We start from the raw sequence: 22794 nt of genomic DNA, 5'->3' as shown, positions 1-22794 counted from the left end.
AAATGTACGTTATATGTCCTAAACGAAGTACTGAGTCGATGGTAAAATTTTGCGTATGGCTTGGTAGGATTAACAGATGATAATTTCGATGGCGTCGGATGAAAACCACCAGGAATCCCTTTTTGTCTTTCGTCAGGAGACCGTGAAAAGTTTCTAATTTATAATGCTAATCAGCTGGCCAATTTACAAAACCATAAACGTGCAGTTCGACTACATCGCTGTTTTGTGCAACTTTGGTTGAGTCGGAACACGAAAAATACGTCATTAGAATATAAAGCTTCCTGAGTATTGTCGTTTTATGCGGTTAAAATTTCCGCTAAGACAAAAAAAATTCCGCTTAGACAACGCTTTTCAGCGGGATTGTTTTGGTGTTTTTCCAACCTTTTGTTTCTGTAGGGTCATTAAGCCTTCAAAGCTTTATAACTGGTACAATTGGCTATACTCCCAGTGAGTGTAATAAGCCTCTGGCTTGCATGGCTGGTTAGAAGGACTGAATATATTTCCGTTATATACCTTCGCATTATAAACACTACTCTTCGACAATAGTAAAGTAGTACACAAGTTGAAAGCTCGTTAAGGTTACAGCGTGTCTTGTAACTAACTGGGAAAAGATTTGTACAGAGATCGATCGCACTAATCAGCCGAATGTCTACAGTACAGGTAGGTCAAGTTGGGGCACTTCAGTGGCTATTCAGATAACTGTTAAGATTCTACTAACACCCCGCAAAACTACGCTTACCTCCAGAATACTTTCAGTTTTAATTATTGCATAATGATTCCCACCATGGACACGAAACCGAGTGTGTGATTATTTATAATTTCATTGAAATTCAGGCAGACTTCGAATACAAACTGTAAGCGATTAAATTATAGCCATGATTGAATTGATCAAATATAATATGATAGTCGGTTCATTTGCTGCTTATAAGTCAAGTTGGATCGAGGGTTTTTTTTTTCACTAAAAGTGGAATTTCTACTATGTGGATGGGACTGATATATGGGTACACAAGTAGATTTACGAGAAGAAGAGCATGTTTGATAGGTAGGGTTTTAGAACATAATCCTTTCGAGTCATGCATCAATTCATGAGCCTTTTCTGCCATTTACCTGTCTAAGCGTAATCAACAACAACAACAACAACAACAACAACAACAACAACAACAACAATCTTTTATTTGTGCCCAGAAGAGTTACAATAAATAAATACAAGCAAGAGAAAAATTTGTAAATTTGTAACGGCTTAATTTGAAAGAAACTATTTTTCATAGTATGATCACGTGATCAAATTAACTAACGATGCTGGATGAGCGGTTTTATGGCAGGAATAAATCAGCCTGTCATAGCTTTCAGATAGGATAAATTATGAAGTCGAGGAAGATTATGAAAAACAGGGTCTGGGACCGCGATGCATTTTTTGCAATTGAAGAGGGGGAGGGGGGCTGACTAGTGGCTTGAAGTGGGGGGGCTTTAGAGACTCTCAGTCTTAGAAAGTCTATATTTTTTCGGAAATATTTTTTGGTGGGCTAAGCCCCTTAGCCCCACACCTCCGGCTCCGCGGTTCCTGAAAAAAAGAAAGCGTTCTATGACCTGGTGGACTCAACAAGAACGCTATTTGACTTTGGTGAACATTTTGCTCATGTTATTTTTTTTATACCATGCTATTTTCAGGCATCTTATCGCCCTTGCCTTCAGCTGGAGGTCAAAGTCCTTCGGGGACGTGACATATCGGTGGGATATTCTGATTACTGTAAGTATGATATCTTATGTGAATAGTGACAGTGTCAGTTTAAGCCTGCGAATTCCCTCAATCCTCCTACTACCCCCTTCCCCTTTTTACGCCTGCCACGCAGGCTATGTTAGTTTCGACAAATAACTAATGGATTCAGAATTCAGAGTTTGCCTCTGTTTCACAACGAGTCTACGTGCGAAACCATTCAAATGAAAATGAGTTTGATTTGCATGAAAATGGACCTGTAGGTGAAACTCATTTTCATATAAATGGTTTCGCACGTAGACTCGTTTTGAAACAGAGGCAAAGGGTAACTCGGAAATGGCCTATTTATAGCCCAGAATACGAAGCTCCGAGAGAGGGTGGGTGGGTGGGTGGGTGGGAGTAATGGGGGGGGGGGGGGAGTGGTGGTGGAGGTGGAGGTGTGAGAGCATGGCTTGCCTCAAGCCTTAGCCAATTAAATTTTTTCATCCGAGATAATAGCGTATTGTATTTGTGTTAGATACACTGACACAGTTACCGTACTCACATGTACTCACTTTGAGGGCTGCCTGATCTAACAGCACATTATACAAAGAGTTATTTTATTTTGCATTTATTCCACAGGGGATACACCCGATCCGTACGTTAAGCTCTTCATACCCACAGCTCCTAATGGCAGACGGCAAACGAAGGTGAAAAATAACACCAAAAACCCAAAATGGAACCAAACTTTTCAGTTTTTTCTGGATCCACAAGTAAAAAATCATTTGGGTAAGCTGACATTTTACATGATCGCACTTCAAAGGCATTCATTCCAACCACACACACGCATTGCAGAGACTCGGGTGCGGCTGAATCAATTTAAAGACGGCTGAGCTCAGAACAAGTCGTTCCAGCTAGATTTAATTGTCTGAATTGAACTGATGATAACGCAGCATTTTCGAAAGATGGTAAATTTTAAGTTCGGTAGTGAAATGAGGAAGATGTGATACAGTAAAAACCCGCGAGTAAGAATCTAACATTTAAGAACCTGTTAGGCTAAAATTTGCAAATTAGACCCCCTTTTTAAAAACCTATTAAGCCTAAAATTTGAAAACAGGTACTTATTTTCTAAAGTTGATCGAAAATGTTAACTTTTAGTAAAATATATGTTATACAAGGCATTACTGTACATTTATATAATGTTATGTTCTAAATGATTAGTGCTTCATTTTTACATAAACACTTGTGTGCTATTCAAATTTAATACAATTGCAAGAACGGAATCGATCGAACCCATGATCTCCCAAAACCGGGCGGGCGCTCCATCCACTGAGCTACGGAGAGACTCATTTATGAGCAACGCCATTTACTAGGTTCATACGTCTCATACAATTTTCCCCACCCTCACCACTTGGATACCGTATTATTAGATAAAGCGCCCTGGGCGCTTATTAAACTTTTGGACCTTGAGAGTGGGCGCTTTTCCGAGGTGGGCGCTCATTCGAGGCTGGGCGCTTATTAAATGTTCACGATTTGCCGCAAATAGTAAGTTTACTTTTGTAACAAAACAATACTGGAAATAACAAAACATGAAGATGTACCAAAGCAGAATTTTAACTGTTCATTGAAAGTATCTGTAAAATACTAAGAAAACTCGATCATGGGAGAAGTCTTCTTAGTAGTACTTAGTCAATTTTAAGAATCAATACTCCTCTTTTGCACTTCAGTTTTTTTTGCGGAGTGGGGGTGGGCGCTTATTCGAGGCTGGCCGCTCATTAACTTTTCCTACCTTCAGGGTGGGCGCTTATTCGAGGTTGGGCACTTAATCGAATAAATACGGTATATGCTCCCCTTTCATGATATCCCTCTAGCTTGAAATTTTACAGTACTTTTTTCTATTTCCTTCTAGAAATCACTTTGGTTGAATCCGATAGCGGTTACAGCAAGGACGATGTCTTGGAAACGAAGACGTATTACCTCAGCGCACTGGAACTTGATAAAAGTTACCAACATACATTTACCTTTGGCGAGGTATTTGAATCAACTCATGCTTAGATAAATTACCTTGAATCCGAGTACCGTGGGATGCCTTATGGTTAGTACGCTGGACGACGAATCGAGCGGTCTGGTTGCGAGCCCTGGCCGGGGTCATTGTGTTGTGTTCTTGGGCAAGACACTTAACTCTCATAGTGCCTCACTCCAAACAGGTGTATAAATGGGTACTGGTAAAATAAAGCTGGGGGTAACCCTGCAATGGACTAGCATCCCACCCAGGGGGAGCAAAAATGCTCCTAGCCGCTTTATGATGCAGAAACCGGGATAGGCTCTGGCAAGTATGGGCCACTTGACTCAAGACTAACATTTATAGAGCTAGTTTTATATAGTCAGGTTACTGAAATGCAGTGGTGATTCGATTACTTTAAAGAGTAACATCCCATACATCCAGGGAGTCGCTTCATGGCAAGGAAATGTTCGGAGTTAACTTTTGTATTATTAGTTAGATTAGCTGTTGTTTCAGTTTTACACTGAATGTTATAATAAACTTAAAATTTGTTTGTAACGTTGAAATCTTCACTACTGTCGCTAATATTTATTTGAACCCAACAGGCTTCAAAAGTTGACGTCGAAATGAAAGCTGCAGTTTGGTAAGTTTATATAAATCTCCGTTGTCTGAAAATTTCTTATAACAGGCACATTAGTAGAATAACATTATCGACATATCACGATTTACAGCACTGCTCCTGCCGACATGCGGTACAGCATTGAGCTATGTGACGAAGAAAAGGCTTTCATTCAGAAAAGAAAGAAGCTGGTTTTTGAAGCCATGAAGAAAGTTTTTGGAGAACAAGGGCCAAAGAATCTCAGTGAGGTAGGCAGGAACATTTTTAAACGCCATTGCAAGACACTGCGTCAGTGACACTATTACACTTTAAACATATATACGTCTGAACTTTTGATAGAATCGCTCTAAATCGTTCTTTTTTGTTTGTATCAAGAGAAGATAGATCACCCAGTTTCGTATTTACATGCATGTATAGGAATGCAAGAAACTAAATAAACCAAAGAGTTAGGAAATAAGATACCCTAAAATCACTTATAGCAAGAGGCAAACTACATGAACTCCATAAATCTTTGGAATAATAATGATAATGATAATGTATTTATATAGCGCATTTTCCATATTTATGTTCAAATGCGCTTTACACATACTGTAGTTTAAGTTACAATTGTAAAGGCCAGACCACAACACCGGGAGCTTCGTGCCCTACTCTTTGCGAATAGTGTGTGGGTTCTTTAACGTCCCCTGTTAGAAGACTGAAGATACAGGAGACGGGACCTACGGTTTATCGTCCTTATCCGAGAAGACTAGAATGTCTAACCATTTGCAGATGTAATTACAAAGGCAGCACATTCTCCTCAGAGCCGAACTAAGTAAAGTACAAACACGCACACGTTAAAGCGGCATATTCTGTTTTCTGGTCACTTGAGTATCATATTTATACATTTCAATTTTTTTGTCTAGGTTCCCACGATTGCTATTCTTGGCTCTGGAGGTGGTTTTCGAGCAATGGTGGGCCTCAGCGGTGTATTCTGTGCTCTGCAGGACTTGGGCCTGTTAGATTGTGCCATGTATACTGCTGGACTATCAGGATCAACTTGGTATGTCATCTGATGACTTACATGAGCGCTCCAGTAAAAAAAAAGTTCAGAGATTCATCTATGATCATTTCATAACATAACGTAACGTAGCGTAACGTAACGTAACGTCACGTCACATCGGAAGAATGGTGAGTGACAGGTAAAAAAGGCGATCGAATAAAAAGCGAATTGATAGGGAGTTGACAGGCTATCTTCGCTGCAACTAGCTCATCTTTTGTAATCTTAATGCTCCTGTTATAGATAACTTCTTTAAGTTTAACAACCCATCAAGAGTATATTGTATAGTTTTACATTCGATCTCTTGTCAGGTATCTTTCGACGTTATACTCTCATCCCAAGTGGCCAGAAATTCATCCTAAAGTGGTCAGGAATGAACTGAGGGCTGACATACAGGATAGCTGGATGTGGCTGTTACTGACTCCTTCGTGGCTGTACAAACATGTCGGCATCATAAAACAAAAATATCGGCGAGGACAGCCCATCAGTTTCACTGATTTCTTCGGCTATCTTGTCGGTGACATGATTCTAAAAAAGGTCGGTACCTTAATAATTTACACACCACTCAAGCAAATACGCGCCCTCCTAGCTACTCTTTCACCCACCCACGCTTCCACGCGCTCACGTACCCACTCATCCAGGCACTCACACACTCTCACCCACGCACGTGTGGTCTCGCTGTCTCAATTACTGACGTACCTACCTACCTACCTACCTACCTACCTACCTACCTACCTACCTGCCTGCCTGCCTGTCTGTCTGACTGTCAGACTAACTGACTGACTGACTAACTGACTGACTGACTGACTGACTGACTGACTGATAGCCTGCGAGCAGGCTCTCTATTCGGGGGAAACGTGAATATATTATTATTGATAGCCTGCGAGCAGGCTCTCTATTCGGGGGAAACGTGAATATATTATTATTGAACTCCTCGAGCGCCGAAGGCGCGATCCCGCGAGTGCCGAAGGCGCGAGTGCGTGGGCGAAGTCAACCCCCAGAGGGAGAGCCTGCACGCAGGCGGTGTTGGACACGGTTCACGTGACATTTCTCGACCAATCGTATGTCATTTTTGGGAGAAGCAATGGCGGACAATTTTGTCGCGGGATTTGAAGAAGGTCTCATCTTCTTTGTGCGATTCCGGTAAAACTTTAACGTATTTACGGACTATTTTCTTGGACCTGGAAGAAAAATACCTAGGCCAGTCATCTGTCAAGTTCTGAATTAAGGGAAGCGATTATGCTCGTAAAACTAGTCGATTGAAATCATGGTGTATCGCTGAAAGGTTTGGTTGGCGCACGCGTTCGACATGCTTGAACAAATGCTCATTCCTTGACAAACAAGGATCAGTACCGTAGATTATTTTTGCATAGAACTTAAGTTCGATAGTTGAACTTTAAGAAAAGTGCGGTGGGCCCGGGCGGGCCCCGCCGTTCTAACGGTCAAAATTGGACTTGAAGTTAGGGGGTTTTTCCTTCCTTTCCATTTCGCCGCACTTCGCGGGAGTTGTGTTGATGGTGTGATTTCTGTCGATGTTTAACAGGAAAAGGGCCCAAATCGGTGCTAGTGTTGGTAAAATTTATATTTTAATGTTAGCTTGCAATTTTTGTTTTTGTAGTGTTATGTCGGAGCGAGTGCCCGGGCCACAGGCAGTTGAACTATTGCTCCCGTGGTCGACGAATAATTATCCTTCGCGCAACATGCTTTATGAACGAGAAATACACGTGTATTCCACTTATCCTTCGCGCAACATGCTTTATGAACGAGAAATATACATGTATTCCACTTATACTTCGCGCAACACGCTTTAAGAACGAGAAATATACATGTATTCCACTTATCCTTCGCGCAACACGCTTTAAGAACGAGAAATATACATGTGTTCAAATAATCCTTCGCGCAACATGTTTAACAAATTATGAGAAATATACATGTATTCCACTTAATAATTATATCCTTCGCGCAACACGCTTTAAGAACGAAAAACATAGAATTATATTCCACTTATCCTTCGCGCAACACACTCGAATAACGAGAAATGCGCCTGTGTTCCACTTTTCTATTCGCACAACACGCTTATAAGAAGACAAATATTAAGTGTTGTTAAATACCATCCTTTTGTTTGGCCGATATTCGACATAAACAACCCAGCGAAAATCCATCAAAAACCATGATATGGCGAACTTGGTTGGCCAGCAGTACATCGACGTACTTCATACATAACTCGACATTTCTTGAGAAGGAAGCGCTAAAGATAAGTTCGATTATAGCCCGTTTACTTCGATCACAAACGTGCCAGAATCGAATATAATTTCCAAAAGTCGACGCGTACGAACCGCGCTGTTTTGACTCCCAGTATGAGTTGTTCGGCCGTAAAATGGCGTCTTTATAAATCCAACAATACGTATCTATGTTCATTTATAGGTCTACTTGGCTCGCGAAAGATTTGATATGGATTTCCTCTGATATTTCTCTCTGCATAGGAATATCTTCGCAACTCGAGGAGATGTTTACAGATCGACGACCTGACGATAATGAATGCAATTGAAACTTTCTTCCGGCATGCTTTGCGAGTCGTGTCCAACACCGCCTGGCCTGCACGCAAGCCATTGAATTTCAAATCCGGCCCCTCGAAATGTGACAACTTGTTGACAACTCGCTACGCTTCCGGTGTCAATATATCGATCGATGGCTCTTCATAGATCGATCGAACGCTCGCGCGTTTATGTCGAAAAAAGTTGTAAACAAAGAGAGTGAATGTTCCTGTATCTGCAAGTGTACATTTTTGGTAAAATGTGGAACTGGTAAATAGGTTCGCATGTAAACGGAAAATTTATTTTAAGCGTCAAATCGCGATGGGAGCCGCGGACAAATGATGACAGATGTACGAACAAATTGAAAACCAATTCGCAAAATTGTCTAGTTTGTCCAGCCGTGTGTGCGATTAGTGTCCTCAAAAAAATCAGAAAATCGAACTTAACTAGTGAGCATCACTCTGCGAACGGCATTTGTAAAGCTGCTTTATTCTCCTGCGCGTTTCTCAGCCGATGCAAAATCAACTGCGAACTGACACTCGTAACGCCGGTTAAATCTCGCAAAGCAACACAGTTCAACCCATCCATTGTCCCTCCTTCACCTGATCTTCAATTATGCTGGAAAGTGGGCATATTACTAAAACGATAGTGTCCGAGAGTCGCTCGTAAACTTTCTTCTCCGCCATTGCCACTGTAAAGAGTTGAAATATGAAGCAATTGCCGTAACCGGTTTGCATAACCGAAAAAACATCTCGTCCTTCTAGAAGACAATTTACTGCATCTTCCTGTTCTTGTTTTAATTTAAGGAGAATCAAGAATCGTTAGAATCAAGCGAAAGTTTCCAAAATTCTTCATGAACGCTGCTGAACAAACTCGCATACCTATTCACGGACGCCGGCCCTAGTTGATTTGACTTTGTTATGGACTCTGGTTTTACTCACATTAATTGAGCCTGTCATTTTTGACCAATCAGAGTGCTGCGTTCGTGGACGAACGCGCCGGATTTGAAATTCAATGGCGTGCGTGCAGGCTCTCAATTTTGGTCGCGGGCTCACTTCGCTCGCCCAGCGGCTCGCTTCGCTCGCCGACTCGCGCCTTCGGCGCTCGAAGACTGGTTCAATATTCACGTTGCCCCCGATAGAGAGCCTGCTCGCAGGCTAACTGACTGACTGACTGACTGACTGACTGGCTGGCTGGCTGGCTGGCTGGCTGGCTGACTGACCGACCGACTGACTGACTGACTGACTGACTGACTGGCTGCCTGACTGACTGGCTGACTGACTGACTGACTGACTGCATATATGTTTGCCTGCTCGGTTTCCTACATGCATGTCTGATTGCTCGCTTGTCTCCCTTCTTGGTTGCTTGTAACTTATTATGCAAACTGTATATCTTGCTTTTTCTCTGTCAATAGCGGCGAAAAAGGATGCCAAGACTGAGTGACCAGCAGCGTGTTTTGGAAGACGCCTTGGCCCCATTCCCTCTCTACACCTGTGTTCACGTCAAAAAAGATGTCTCGGCACAGCAATACTTCGGTGAGTAAATGGAGGTTACTGGAGTCAATCGCTGCTCCAACATGTAACTTTCTGACGTACGAACGATAAGCTGGATAAGCGAAGTTAGACAAACACTTATTAGTCTGTGTGTACTTTCTAACAACCTGAATTCATGAGAAAGGTTTGTTGTTCATCGTGGTAAAGTGCAATAACAAAAACTGAAGTTTTATTTTAGCTCTACATTACTGACACAACAACAACCAATATGGCCGTCCTATCTACTCGCTTTGCATGTGTTCCTGGGAATTCCTAAAGTGTCACACAATGCTATACGCAAGTGTTTCAATGTCATTTTTTTTATTGAGTGCTTATTCTCTATGACTATTTATATATTGACTGTCTCGCGACGGCGACGGCATACTGCTAGTCTTTATCAGGCGATGAGGTCGATTTGTTGCGCAAAACATTTTAAAGCTTCCGTAAGCACGGATGCCCGCGATCAAGAAACACAACAGCAGAATACCTGTAAGACAGCGTACCGCCGAGGGAACAACCCAATTGAACTGCGAGGATGGAAATGCACCAATCACGGCTGATCATTAATTGTGCTTTATAAGGCTACGCGTAACCAGTCAAGCTTATTGCCTGATGAAGACTAGCAGTATGGAGTCGAAACATCGCGACTCACATGAAGTGACTACATCGCGAAACGACAATCAATCAATCAATCAATCAATAAAATTTATTTACCCTCGGAGCTGACGGGGGCTGGCTAGGCCCCTAGCAAAACATATGCTAATATGCCGAGAAAATAAATTACAAATGTAAAAATATATACAGAACGAAAAATTCATTAATAAATAAGTATTAAATTAATTTTAAAATTAAAAAGGGACTATCTAGCTGCGCACAGCATTACGAAAGGCCTGTAGTGTAGCAATTGTTCTTACTCGGTCTGGCAGTTGATTCCAGGCGTTCGCCGCCCAGTATCTTACAGACTTCAGTCCATACTTGGTCGTATTGACCTTAGGTAAGACAATCTTATTAATGCCTCTCAAGTTCTTGATATTGTCCCTGACACAGAAGAGGTCCTTAAGATACACAGGTGCTAAGTTGTTAAGGCAATTGAATATTATAACTTCATTATAATCAACCAGAACTTCAAGGGTGACATAAACATGATCATCATGTGTTCTCTTTCATGCAGAATGGATGGAGTTCTCTCCTTATGAAATAGGCATGGCAAAATATGGAACTTTTATGAAGACGAAGCAGTTCGGAAGCAAATTTTTCTGTGGCAAGCTTTTGACTTCTTACAAGGAACCACCTCTTCACTACCTTCAAGGTAAAGCTCGAGTTTGCGTAAAATAATATAAGAAATTTCACAAATTAAGAAAACTTAAATTAATAATTAAATAACTCAACATTTTTGTTCCTTTGTGCGCCTTCAGGTCTTTGGGGCAGCGCCTTCACTATACTCCTGCAACGCATTCTGGGTGAAGAAAAACCGCCTGAGGACAATGCGGCAATAGTGCAAGGCATTGGTGACTTGAGAACGGAACTACGTATGTATTGTTTTGAACTTTTTGAGTTACTGTTTCAGCCTTCAAAGCTCAAACCTGCAAAAATGAATGAAAAAATTGATCTGAAAACCGTAAGAATTCGTTGTTGCCCGCCAAATGACCCCTTAAGGTCATTTCGTTATTGCTAAAGAAATGAAATTCTATTTCAAAGGTAGTTGCTATATTTGAAGCTACATGTTAGCAAGAAAAAACTTAATCTGAAACATTTATTTTACGCATCTAAATGCGGGCTCTTAAGTGATGACATTTTGGGTTGCTAATTATATTTTTATAAGCAAGCTAACTGTTTTTTTTGTTAAATTAAAGCGAATTGAAGGAAAAATTACTTCCCAATAAAGGAAATTAACGCGAAAGAGGGGGTAACATTTCAAAATGAAGGAAATAAACGCGACAAACACAAAGGAAAAAAGACTTGTTGAGACAACAGGAACAAGTTTACCTTAATACAAAGGAAACTAAGCGCCTCGAGCGTTTTTCGCAGTTTTAGTGATCCGGCAGATTTCCACCCTGATGAAATAATGTCTTTTCATAAGTGTCAAGACGTCTGGACTGTATCGCGAAATTGATTCCAAAAAAATGGAAATTAAGGTCATGGAAATTAGCGCTCAACTTAATTAACGGCGCGGAAATAAACGTTAACAAAAATTAACGCGACTTAAATTAACGCGAATTTTTGAAATTCGCGTTAATTTCCTATAATAATGCAACTTTTTTGTAAGGATTAAGCGGGACTTAATTCTTGAAGAGACTTTTGCAAACAATTTTTCCTTGCAGGCAACCCTTTTTGTAATACCTATTTGTAAGCAATTCAACATTTGCATACTTTTATAATTTATTATTCAAACTTCTTACTCCACCCCCCAGAGGAAATGGTTGACTCAGACGAAATTGTTCACATGGATGGTACCAAAGAGAGTGACATTGAAGAGGAGCCAGATGAAACGGAACAAGATCAACCAGAACAAGATCAACCAGAACAAGATCAACCGGAACATGATCAAACGGATAACGGTGAAACAGATGGTGAAACGAACGAGGAACCGATGGAGCTAGATGGTGAAGTTGACAGCAGCCTTTCGACACGTGCGCTAGAATATCTCATGGACAGGTTCCCAGTCCTCAAGACTCGAGAGGGTCGTGCGGGGTTAGTGCATAATTATCTTCGTGGACTGCAGCTGTTGTCGGCGCCAGTTCCTTCGGGTGAGTAGAAATCCACGTCATGGCTGAAAAAGAAAAAATGAGCTGCTTGATTGCAAGCATATTTCCAATGGCCACTTTTTAACTGCTCTTTTTTCGTCTCAGATAATGAAGCCGTATCTGAAGCCGCTGACCAGTTAGCTGTGAAGTCCAAGCGCATCTATTTAGTCGACAGCGGGCTCGTGTTCAATTCACCGTACCCTCTCTTACTCAGGCCTCAGCGAAATGTGGACATTTTCCTGTCATTTGACTTCAGTGCTCGAGAAAAGGATAACCAAATGCCCTTCCAGGTATTTGTCATTGGCTAGTCAATATACCGATTACTCGCAAACAAATTGAACTTCCACCTTGATCATTATATTTTTACGCGAGCGGAAATAAATTTCGCGCAAAATAAGCCCTGCAAAAGTTTAGGCAAGAAAAGTGTTTCTTTGTATGAGGTACGCTGTTATACGGATAGACGGGCTGAATTACCTGACTGACTGAGTGATTGTCTTTCTGACTGACTGACTGACTGACTGACAGACAGACAGACAGACAGACAGACAGACAGACAGACAGACAGACGGACGGAGTGATGGACGGAAGGTCACACGGGCTGCAAAGTCACATAGAATTAAAGATCAGAGAAAAACTCTCGGTGTAAATTGGCGTTACCTTGGACGTAAAACTTAAGTATTTTAATGACTCTCACAGCATCCCGATCTTTCATTTAGGCTTCACCGCAAAGTTTGCAAAGAAAACTTAAATTTTCCCCAAGGCCGCGTCGCATTTCACTAATCAACCATCGTTATCATTTCATTTCGTGTTTTTAGGAACTGCTGTTGGCTGAGGAATGGGCGAAAAAGAACAACTTAAAGTTCCCTCCGATTGACGCCGAAGAACAATACAAGAAATATGGCATGAAGGAATTCTATGTGTTCCGCCATCCAACTGACCCTTCATGTCCGATCGTGATGCACTTTGTACTAGTGAATAAAACGTTCAGGGAGCAAAGCGCACCAGGTATCCATAGCAACACTCTTGAGATTTCTTATGATACAATTGTTTTGTTTTTTCTCTTAGTAGTAGGGTTTAGCGAGGATCGATGTAACCAGGAAAAGACTTGTCCTTTAGATTGTTTAATGTCGAAAAAAGTCTGGGCGACATTGAGAATGATTTATTTCTTTTTTTAGTTATTATGGTAGTGTTTTATTGGGACAGACCAAACAAACTACAGTCGGTTTTTGCCGGGAGGGATCGATTTGTCGGAAGTGAATTTTCCATCCGAGTTTGGTTGAAATGGTTGATCCCAATAGAACAAGGTTATGACTTTTTTTATTTAGATGAACAGTTTTCGGTTGGTTGATGAAAACCGTGTTCGGTTGATTTGGTTTAAGAATTGTTAAAAATTTTGTTCAACCAGTTGAATTGTAAACGATTGCAAAAAGGTTGCAAGTGGTTATGAAACGTCAATCAAACAATACAACCGCGTTTCAGCTGATTTTATTGCCGCATAAAAATCTCAAGAACCAAAGCAACAAAACTGAAAAAAAAAAATTTCTGCAAAGAGAGCACCAGACAAACCTATTGGAGGGGTACAGGGGCAACCTGGGAACGAGGTTGGTACAGGGGGCGGGAGCCCGGGAGAGTATGGGCGGGATTGCCGGCTACGCATGGCAGGAGAATAGTGGGCGGGAAGGGAGATTTTCAAGGTGGCGGAAACTGGGATGAATCTAGAAAAATTTCGCAAAAGTGCGTACTATTTTGCGACAGAAATAGCATCATGGGAACCAAGAGTAAAAAGGTATGGGAAGCGGTAGGTTCATACCCCTGCCTCCCCCAACCCCACCAACAAAATAATCCCAAATGGAGAAACCAAAGGGAAAAGATTAGATAGTTTAATTCTGATTGCGTTTTGTCCCCTTCCCACTTCCCTCAGGAGTTGAACGAAAGACAAAGAAACAGAAAAGCGATGGCGACTTCTCCATCTTTGAGGATCCAGAAGGCTGGTTCAGCACGTTCAACTTTCGATACCCCAAGGAACAGTTCAATCGCCTGGCAGACTTGAGCTACTTTAACACGCTTCTTGGTGAACAAACCATTAAAGATGTCATAGCTGAATGGGTGAACAAGCTAAGAGCTTAAAAGAGCTGCGTAACAGCATTTCGATGTAAAAAAAAAAAAACGTAAAAACACTTTGTAAAGGTGGAAAAACATTTAAGAGATAAACCAAAATGGAATCTTAAAGAGATTTTATAGAGGTCATGACATGGATTTCTTAACCGTTTTTCTTTTATTTACATATTTATATTTTCTCACGAGTGTTAAGCCGTTCTTAGGATGCTTAGTTTTTTTCTATTTTTGTTTGATTCCGGCATGTCAAATGAGTTTGGCACCACGAACTTTATCAAAATCTAGTAATCCATAAAAACTGAGAACTAATATGGAGTGGCAGCTTTATTATCTGTGTGTTTAGTTTTATTTAATTTTAATGTTAAAATTAACTGATGTATATCAATAAACATCGTTCAAACCATAAAAACTAGTCAATTTTACAACTCCTTTAAGAAAAACTATCTTCTCCCAAATATTTCCAAAAATCACCCAAATATTTCCAAAACACCCTTAAACATAGATTTATGGGACGAGCATAGGGTTTTTGCATTGCTTAAAAAGCGAACGAGATATTTCCAAAAAACCCATGTAAAGCAGCTCAAAAAGGACCTTTATGTTAAGTCCCGCCTTAACTAGAGGATCAGTAGAATTACAGGCTTACGGAGCTGCTTCACTTTGATGCTACACTACTGTTATGTGCAGGTTCTGTATTGGGTTTCGTGTTAGAGGCGTTCATGTCAAACCGTGAAAGTGAAGTGAACCCGACCCGCTTTCTTAATCCCCACGAGTTATCCGCATTGAAATTCTCCTTAAAAAATCATATACCGTAAAATTCCGGTTATTCTTGGTTTGCAACCACGTGACAAGGCGGCCAAAACAATAAACAAAACAATGAAACATGTTTTTGCGGAATTTGCATAATAAAAAAGTTTAGTTCCCAACGGAGGAGAAATAGGAATCCGTTTTATTTGTCCTGAACAATCAACAGATGCTGATAGTCTCTCTGTTGGATCCGAGTCTCCCAAAATTCAGTTACTGTATAGATTTCCCGACCGGAGTCGGTTTGTAGATTTTCGTAAGGGTATAAAATACTAGAATTGGATTGGTACCGCTTAGGGTGCTAAAACCTACAATGACCGCCGCTAGAGTTGTCGCGGTACCTTTTAGGTTATTGATCTGAAAATGACAGGAACCGTAGCCGTATTTGTTACGCAAGTAATTTTTATTACTAAATAACTATTAAAATTGCCAGTACTCGTTAGTTCTAAACGGGATTTTGGTACCTTTAATGTTTTCAAAATTTTTCGACGAGTACCCCTGTCACTTTGTAGAGAAGTCTCCCCGGGCTTTAGAGCTGAGCGATCATGTCCATTTAAGTGAACCCGGCCAGCTTAATTAATTCATCAGTGGTCCGCGTCGAAATTCTCATTACCAAATCATATATTATAAGGCAGAAAGGTAAGGAGAATATAAAAAAAATCATCAACTGCAACATCAAAATTAGTTTATACTAGTTATGAAACGCTTTCAAGTGGTATACTATGGAGTATCCCACAAGTCACTTGTATTTTCTCGGTATACACACGAGCCTTAAGGCGAGTGTGTATACGAAGAAAATACAAGTGACAAGTGGGATATTCCATAGTTTACCACGAGAAAGTGTTGTGTAACTGTTTATACCATGCCACAGAAAATACGCTCACTAAATTTCATCGAGAATAAGATCGCAGCGCACGATGGGAAGGTTGGGTTGAATACCGTCGAATATACAACGGCTTTCCTGTATTCTGATTGGCTGTATTTTCTATGGCATGGTATAATATGGAATATCCCACGAGTCACTTGCAAAGGGTTAGACATTCTAGTCTTCTCGGATAAGGACGATAAACCGTAGGCCCCGTCTCCTGCATCTTCAGTGTTATAATCAGTAGGGGACGTTAAAGAACCCACACACTCATCGCAGAGTAGGGCAAGAAGTTTCCGGTGTTGTAGTCTGTTCTATTCCATGGGTTGGGTGGTAGACCAAAATGTCAAATCCATGACCCATTTTAAGAAAAAACACACACTCTAGGGTGGCGCGTACCTCTACATAGGTAGGGGGATAAATAGGAGTCTCAAAACCTTAACCTCAACATAACGCAGTTCTTTGTTATTTTATTTCCTGGTGCTAGCTTAATTATTCTCAATTTATTTACATTGGCTCTTGTCTATTCAAGAGATCCTCTCTTGGTCTATTACTATACACTATCGACATTCTAAAGCCTATATTGGAAATATTAGCCTAATATTAGCAAATCATTGAACGCACCGCATTAAAATTCATTAACAGCAAATCCATTTACGATACCGTGATCGACACAGAGATCAAACTATAGAACTGGAAAAGAGCAAATAAATACTTGATTATAGAAAGCTTTTCAGCTAATTTCTTGACCAGCCCAGTGAAAGTCTTTGAAGACTGAACACAATATGCTTTCTCTTACAGAAAAAAGCAACAGCAACTACAACAACAGTGACAAACAGCTAATTTTCTTCACTGCTTGTGCTTAGTTGTTTTTTTAAGGTTGCTGCAAGATTAACATCCCTTATATAACCATTGAACAAACTCCTACATGTGTCGGGTCGGTTGAAGTACTTCTTATGTTTGTAAAGCGTTTATCTTAGCCTTAAACATTCTAAATACTAAATTTTTGCTTAACATTATACCCCCAACACTAAATCCACACTATCTACATGTAAATCCTTTTCTCTGTTTATATAATACTGGCTCGAAAAACTATTTCCGTCGGGTCTTCTTTTAAGTGCTAAAAGGAAACAAAGATCAGTAAGACCGTACTACATTTCTTTCTTTTGTAATCCAAAACTGATTTAATAGGGAGGTACATCAAGGACGGAGCATGTTGAAAAATTTAGCCTAATTTTTTCAAGACCGTTCCGAGACTTTCGTTAGAGCGGTCTCATGTATACGAACTGTACAAGTCGTTCAGGCATGAGTTTGTACAGGTGTCATGTAATATAAATACCTAACAGCCTTAAAACTATACAACCTACCTACGAAGTTTCTCGCTTTACCGTAATCACAAATACTTGATCACAAAGCTCGATACATATTCCTATTTACATTAAAAATACATCTCAAGTTGCGTTTTGGAATCATTAGCAATAAACAATCTATTCAAAGCGATCATAAAGGATACTTCAATGGATGGATATAAAAATAAGACATATATACAACACCTTGTTTGCTATACAGCTGATACAAAAATACTATTGCATAAAACATTTACATTTTTGCTTTTCTCACACGCATAAAAATCGATTTACATACGCATAAAAACTAAACATCATTGTAAAAAACTAGGGCGGAAAACCACCGGCATTTGTTTAAAACTTAAAATATATGTACTATGAACAAAAATGTCTTTTTGGGAATATATAAGGTTTCATTCCCTAAACAAATCTACACGCTGTCTTTTACAACAGCTTATCTTTCGCTGATAAGCTAGTTTCTCCCTTAAGAACCCACAGAGGTTAAACCTCACAACCAAATTCACGGTAAAACACCCTATACAAGGTTCGTACTCTTTTGAGCTTTTGAAATTCCATGACTTATCCAGGACCTTTCATAGTTTTCCATAACCTAAATTTGGCCATTTTCTTGGACATTTTCTTGATTGTGGGTACCTTTTCCCCATTTTCTTCGCAGAAACAAAAACTAACACACTTTAATTCCATGACTTTCCAGGCCTGTAAAATTAAGTTTTAAAATTCCATGACTTTCCAGGTTTTCCATGACCCGTACACACCCTGCTATAATTTAAATTTAAAAGGCTAGACGAACGATGAATAGGATGAAATGTGTGGTTCACTAGCTTGGTAATTGTCATTATCGTGGCCTCTCCTGTCCAGATACATAACAGGACGAGGATTTCTGCCGCCGTCTGAATGCAAATGGTCGCTTGAATAATCTCGATTTGAACCTTGGTAGGATGGCGCAGGAGATATCTTACCGCCGTATACCGGGTCTACGGTGTGGTACGAAGGAGCTGGAGATATTGGTGTGGAAGGAGAAGGTGGGTTGCGGTATTGTGGCTGTTTTTTCGTTGGTGTTTGCAGGTTTGGCAACTGTGGTCGCCTCCTGCGGCCAGGTTCTTCATCATATTGAATCCTCGGTGCACCGCTCGGATCTACAAGTGTTCTTGTATCTCGATGATCATTGCTACTCGACGACGCCCGATCGGAGTATTTTGAGCTCCCGTCGGAATCCCGAGGGTTCGGGTCAAAGTCAAGCGCCCTTCGGAAACTGCTGCTTCTTGGTTCTTTCCTGTTCCGATTCTGAATTTCTGTCTTCGGTACGTAAGCGAAGTTTCCAGTAGTTGGCTGTGTTGGCGATTGTGGCGGTGTACTACTATCGTCGTTGTAGTCTATCTGATCCCGTGACCGACGTATAGGACCCGCGGGTCGCGAGGACCTTGGGCGGGAGTAAGGTTCTTTGCGGTCACGATATGTTGGCTTCTTCTGCTTCTGCTCGTACTCAGGTGACATAAATGACGTCACTGCTTCGGGAGGAAGTTGAGACCGTTCGATGCGATCTAAGTGATCAGCGGATTTCGCCATGTATCTACGGCCGTCATAAGCAGGTGGACCGTCCCGATGATCCCTCGGAAGTGACGTCACAGAGAATGACTTAAGAGCTCTAGTGATCGGGACTTCGTCGGGAGCATCGGATTCTTCCGTAGTGTGCTCGATCAGATTTCGATCTGTAGTCGGTCTCGGTCGGCCAAGCGAGTTTCTCCATGACATGTGGTTAGGGTTGTTAGCGTAGTGGTTCACGAAGGTTACATCATTTTTGCGTTTGTGAATAACCTCGGACACACCACTGTCACTGTCGTCCGAAAGCTCCTCTTTGGAACCCAAGCTACTCACGTCCTCTTCCGGCTCAGCGTCGTCCCGGTAGGTACTGGGGAGAGAGAAAATGGTAAAAAAAATTGGTAAAGTAAATTAAACTTGGTTAACTGAACAGAGCAGTAGACAAGTGGAGAGCCAGCATAACTGGGAAGAAGTTTGTTGTACACGCAAATTTTCAGCGGAGCCTACGAACAGGTTATTTTAAACTTCACTAGTGAACTTTGTTATAAAAGTGACAAATTAAAGAAAAACATTAAACAAGTTGTACTTTCAAAGAAAGTACTTGGAGCTCACTTATCCGCTTTTAGTCTGAACTGACACACAGCAGTCCCTATTTCTACGCCAGCTCAGGTACCCAGCCAGCTTTCCTGTGTTTATCTATTATCAGCAGACACACGTTAACAAACAATCGGGTTAACACATACATTTGAACGCTTGGAATGGTTCCACTCCTTATTGTTCCGTTCCGTGAGGTGGTCCTCATCATCTCAAGAGTGCTCTGTGTGGTGGACACGCCTCCAGATGAATCTTGATATGCATCTTTGGAGAAAAAAAATAAGTAAATACAACATGAGCCGTACTGTTCTTTTGACTCGACACGCAAAATAATTTAAAAAGAATTTCAGAAGGACTGGTTCGGGGAACTATTTACGCGTAAGCGCGCACGGCATCTACATGTTATCACATTCTTCAATCCCTGACAATGCATTACGTTAGCGCTCGTTGAAATAGAAAATAAAGGGACTGTAAACAAACTAAAGCCACACATACATTACACACGACTATTATGTACTTACGTTTCCTGCGCCGGTAACAAATGAAAGCGAAACCGACGATCAAAAGAATGAGAATGACAAAGAACAGGACCATTAGAAGTATAAACCACCACTCTTTGTAGAAGACTCCAATCTGTTCTTCGGCGCTACCTGCAACGTAAGACATTCACAAGCATGATTTCTTTTAAGTTTTGCCGATTGCGATTTTGTTCAGGGTTGCCACTCATTAGGACCCAAAAAATTCCCTGACTTTTCACTGACCTCAAAACAATTTTCACTGACCTTGAAATAGGTGAGTGAATTAACAAATAAGCCCAACATTTTTTAAACATTTGCTTCAGTCTCTTTTACAGACCATCGATAGCCTTCTCTTCATTTTCGATCTCTACGTTTTTCACGGGATTTTGAACGCATGGCATTTGACTTTACCAACAAATCCATTTTGTGTTCTAGTTTCAGCCAAAATTCCCTGACTTTTCAATGACTTTGACGAGAGGTTAGATTTTCCTTGACCTCTTGCAAAATTCCCTGACTTTTCCCTGACCTTGAAAATTTTTTGGTTTTTCCCTGACTTTTCCCTGACCGTGGCAACCCTGTCGTTTACATAGCCTGGTGTAGACACCGAATTGAATTTGGAAGAATTTCAAAGGTACATGAAAATGATGTATAAATATATTTGAAAGCCACTCTAAAGCCTGAAGTCGAAAAATAGTGTGTAAAATCCTTCCCGAAACACGAGCAAGCGTGTGGAAGAATTTCAACGCCACATGAATAAATATCTGAGCAAACCTTTTAAGAACATCGTGCTACACACATGTACAAAATTATTTTATTTGAAATCGTTAGAAACCTTTCACAGTGAGCAAAATCAAAATACTATTTTATTTTCTTCAAGCACGTGGTCCTAAACACGAGATTAAGTTTGGAAGAATTTAAAATGAAAATGGCTAACTATATTTAAAAACCTTTCTTGAAGATTGTCCCACACAAAGCAAGCAACTGACCTGTAAAGACTTTGTCAGAAGGTTCAGATGGATCCGAGGCCCCCACCTCGTTCCAGGCGATGATTCTGAACTGGTAACCTGTGTTAGGCTGCAGGTTACCCACCGTATATTCAACATATGATTGGTTCTTTTTAGTATCTTCTGGATCAGCTTCCCATTGAGTCGTAAATTCGTCGGAATCTGGAAATAGATAGATGATATGACTTGCAACTTCAAAGGAACAGAAAAAAATTTCTTGACCTGATGTAAAATGATTGCACCTGTAAAAGTGTTTTGTTAAGCCGCCGATGTGTTTTGTAAGTATTTTGACGTATTTCTTTTTACGTGACATTAAAACGCAATACAAGGTAAAGTCTGCAGCTGAGCCTAGTGGCCCATACCGCCGGAGCTTATCCCGGTTTCTGTATCATGAAACGACTAGGAGTACAGTAAACACCCGCGTGTAAGAACCTAGTGGTTTAAGAACCTGCTGGCAGAAATTTGCCATTTTAATACCCCAAAATAGAAGAACCTGTTTAGCCAAGCAAATTTCAGCAGGTTCTTATACTGTATGTGGGTTATAGAAAATTTTTATGAACATTTTTAACAGAACATCCCAAACTGTATTTACAAATAAAGAAAAGACAGATTTACATAGACTGTAATTGTCTTCTTTGGACCTTGCATGAGGCTTGAAGCAATACAGTTATGAATAAATGCTGCATAATGAAGGACCAAACCCATTTTTTTTCTTCTCGTACAATCAAAAACTATGGCTCCTCCTTAGAGGTCCATGTTTTCAAACCTTATTAAGAACCTACTTAGCCTAAATTACCAATAACTACCCCCAAATACAAGAACCTATTTTGCCAAACTTAGAAAATTGTAGGTTCTTACACGCGGGTGTTTACTGTATTTCTACTCCCCCCCTAGATGGGATGCTAGTCTATCACAGGATTACCCCCAGCAGCACCCATTTATACACCTGGGTAGAGAGAGGCACAATGAGAGTAAAGTGTCTTGCCCAAAGAACACGAACACGACACAATGACCTGGCTCGAACCTGAACCGCTCAATCCGGAGTCCAGCGCGCTAACCATTAGGCCACCGCGCCTCCCATTCAAATAACTTGAGTACACTCGACTATTTTTCCCTTATGTATTTTAGGGAAGTATTTTTACTTGAAATTTTTGATGCACTATGGAAAATAGCTAGAAATCTAAAAACAACACAATCGTGAAAATAGCTTAACAGTAATACAAATCAAAAGATTCATCACTGATATGTGCTTACCTTCGGTGAGGGCCTGAATCTCAAACTTTGTAAAAGGCACATTACCGCTGTCTCTATTCTCCCATTTAATAACCGCTGTGATAGATCCCGGTAGCGCCACGGGCTTACCCGGTTGCTTTGGTAACTCTGTAACAGGAAAACAGTTTAAAGTAATCAGGCGCTGTGTACTTTCCATGTATCAGCGCAAAGGGCGCTTATTCACGGATAACACATCTTAGGCAAATTATTGTAAGTAGTTGTGGTCACTCCTGGTCCATGTTTTCCCACCTTAGTAAACTACGTTTTGAAGTCTAAATGGCTTCATTTTAAAGGGACACTGTCACCAGTTTCACTTCAAAAACTCAAGAGCCTAAAGACATATGGAAACTACGTATAGTGGTCCAATTTATTTTGTTATAAATCACCATGCAAGTGTACTGAAGCGAAAAAATGTCAAATTATTGTGATGCCATCAGGAACTTTAAATGTCAATTTGAAAAAAATTAAGGTGATTTTTTCAAGTTTTGTCCTTGTGCACTGGCGAAACTTCTAAAAAATTTTATGACTCCCTTCTTCCTTAAACAACAGTTTACTTTCT

The 22794-nt window shown here is 40.6% G+C and overlaps 2 protein-coding genes across 3 annotated transcripts in view; one reads left to right on the top strand and one right to left on the bottom strand.

The window, feature by feature from the left end:
* Positions 1-494: 494 nt before the first annotated feature.
* LOC144632657 (cytosolic phospholipase A2-like) lies at positions 495-14677 on the top strand. The gene is made up of 15 exons (XM_078491340.1): positions 495-660; positions 1669-1747; positions 2336-2482; positions 3603-3724; positions 4301-4338; positions 4427-4562; positions 5217-5353; positions 5662-5887; positions 9299-9419; positions 10588-10725; positions 10832-10945; positions 11828-12163; positions 12266-12450; positions 12976-13165; positions 14082-14677. The coding sequence occupies exons 1-15, from the start codon at positions 646-648 to the stop codon at positions 14285-14287; spliced, it is 2190 nt and encodes a 729-aa protein (XP_078347466.1). The 5' UTR covers positions 495-645; the 3' UTR covers positions 14288-14677.
* A 1714-nt stretch (positions 14678-16391) lies between these two features.
* The window catches only part of LOC144632791 (protein sidekick-2-like), an 80472-nt gene continuing 74069 nt past the window's right edge, over positions 16392-22794 (bottom strand). For both annotated transcript variants that reach the window (XM_078491519.1, XM_078491518.1), the window contains 5 exons: positions 22218-22343; positions 20946-21125; positions 19963-20091; positions 19591-19705; positions 16392-19217 (listed from right to left, as the gene is read on the bottom strand). In XM_078491519.1, coding sequence (XP_078347645.1) covers positions 18089-19217; positions 19591-19705; positions 19963-20091; positions 20946-21125; positions 22218-22343 — 1679 coding nt within the window. In that variant the 3' untranslated portion in view covers positions 16392-18088. The remainder of the gene's footprint in view (positions 19218-19590; positions 19706-19962; positions 20092-20945; positions 21126-22217; positions 22344-22794) is intronic.

The sequence above is a fragment of the Oculina patagonica genome, chromosome 12 (assembly GCF_052425735.1).
Source record: "Oculina patagonica isolate OP01 chromosome 12, crgOcupat, whole genome shotgun sequence".
Classification (NCBI taxonomy): domain Eukaryota; kingdom Metazoa; phylum Cnidaria; class Anthozoa; order Scleractinia; family Oculinidae; genus Oculina; species Oculina patagonica.
Note: the sequence above shows the minus strand (reverse complement) of the source record. Positions and strands in the feature narration are given on the sequence as shown.